The 1,726-nt window shown below is 46.0% G+C and overlaps 1 protein-coding gene across 3 annotated transcripts in view; it reads left to right on the forward strand.

Moving 5' to 3' along the window:
- Positions 1-1,133, forward strand: part of Crb1 (crumbs 1, cell polarity complex component) — a 152,670-nt gene extending 151,537 nt beyond the window's left edge. For all 3 annotated transcript variants that reach the window (XM_004625305.2, XM_004625307.2, XM_004625306.2), the window contains one exon: positions 921-1,133. In XM_004625305.2, the coding sequence (XP_004625362.1) occupies positions 921-1,133 (213 nt within the window). The remainder of the gene's footprint in view (positions 1-920) is intronic.
- The last annotated feature ends 593 nt before the right edge of the window (positions 1,134-1,726 follow it).

The following is a 1,726-nucleotide window of genomic DNA, read 5'->3' on the forward strand; positions in this document are numbered from 1 at the left end:
GCTTAGGTATGGCTGCTGTGCTCAGCTCCTTCCCGCTGCGGACCTGGGCTAGGATTGGGTCTGGGGGTTCCTGGAACTCGGCAGAAATTCCTACTCAGCAGGAGGGGTGGGGCAGGTAAGGTGGAGTGTTGGGGGGTGGCCCGAGGGGGTGGGAGAGGGTCCTGCCTATGCTGCACCTGGGCTGGGACTGGTCCCGCCGGCGCAGAGTAGCAGGAAGCTCTCCACACACTCACCGGACCTGGGCTAGGACTGTTTCTGGGGGTTCCCGGAAGTTGGCAGAAATTCCTACTCGTCGGGAGGGGTGGGGGGCGGCCCGAGGGGGCGGGAGAGGTTCTGGCCCACGCTGCGCCTTGGCTGGGACTGGTCCCGCTGGCGCAGGGTAGCAGGAAGCTCTCCACACACTCACCGGACCTGGGCTAGGACTGGCTCTCTTCCTTTTTTATTTATTTATTTTTTTTGTGTATATGTGTCTAAAATTAGAATATTAGGTAAGAGAGGAAGTAGTGCCTTTCTTTAAACTTGGAATGATTTTAAATTTTCAAGGTTCCTCTTTTTCCCTTGCTACCAAATGAACAAATTCAGCCACTGAGATTATAATACTAATTCAGGAGACATTCATACCGTATTTCCAGACTGCTGGACATATGATCATTTTTCACAGGAGCTGTGAGCAGGTAAATAATGGCTTTGCTTTAATGACTTGGTCTTCCTCTAGTATTGAGTAGAACCACTTTGATCTGATGCGGTTTCATTCCAGGGTAGACTTACTGTCCCTGCTACCAAATGAACAAATTCAGTCACTGAGATTATAATACTAAGTAAATTCAGTAGACATTCATACCGTATTTCCAGACTGCTGGACATAATGAGCACATAGCTTTGTTGAAGAACGGACATCACACTTACTTCAGTCCTTTCAGTTGGCAGGTGACATGACCTCGGACATTCTCACCGCTACTGGCTCAGTGACATTAGTCCTGCTACTCGTCCTCTTGCTGGCTGTGGTTGCTTCTATTGTCGCCTCCAAGAGGGCAACTCAGGGAGCCTACAACCCCAGCCATCAGGAAAAAGAGGGTGCTCGAGTGGAAATGTGGAGCATGATGCCACCCCCCGCGATGGAGAGGCTGATCTAGGGGCAGCGAATGTGATGCTGATCTAGGTGCAGTGAATGTGATGCTTGCATACAAGGACCTTTGTGACATACATACACAGATCTGTTCATGTCCACCTGGGGTTACACTGGAACTGGGGAAAATATTTCACCACCTTAAAGATTTTCATATGGTATGGTAGTTCATCTTGTTACCATTGTTTTATTATATTAGCAATCACAAAGCAGTAGATCTGTGTCATTAATTTTAGCTTCCTAATTAGCAAATACATCTTCCAGAGAGCAGTACTGTTTAGAAAAAGCTACAGTGGTTGTTATTTAAGCTCTTTACTCTTTGCAACTTGGAAACAATGTTTTAGTTTTCCCACTTGTAAGCAAACTCAAGTTTTTAAAGAACAGAAGCTATGGGGTTCATGGGGTAGGATAGGGGTGTGGATGGGGGATACACTTTTCACTCCTTTGATCATGTGGTGAAAAATTTTAGTTTATTTACTGTGATGAGAGGTAAACTTTTGTATTCCAATCATGGATTCAAAGGAAGCCATGGGAATGACTTTTGGTTTAATAAGTGACCAAAACATCACAAATAAAAATTGAAATGTGGTTGTTCACTTT

This window comes from Octodon degus, unplaced genomic scaffold, assembly GCF_000260255.1.
Source record: "Octodon degus isolate 3935 unplaced genomic scaffold, OctDeg1.0 scaffold00009, whole genome shotgun sequence".
Taxonomy (NCBI): Eukaryota; Metazoa; Chordata; class Mammalia; order Rodentia; family Octodontidae; genus Octodon; species Octodon degus.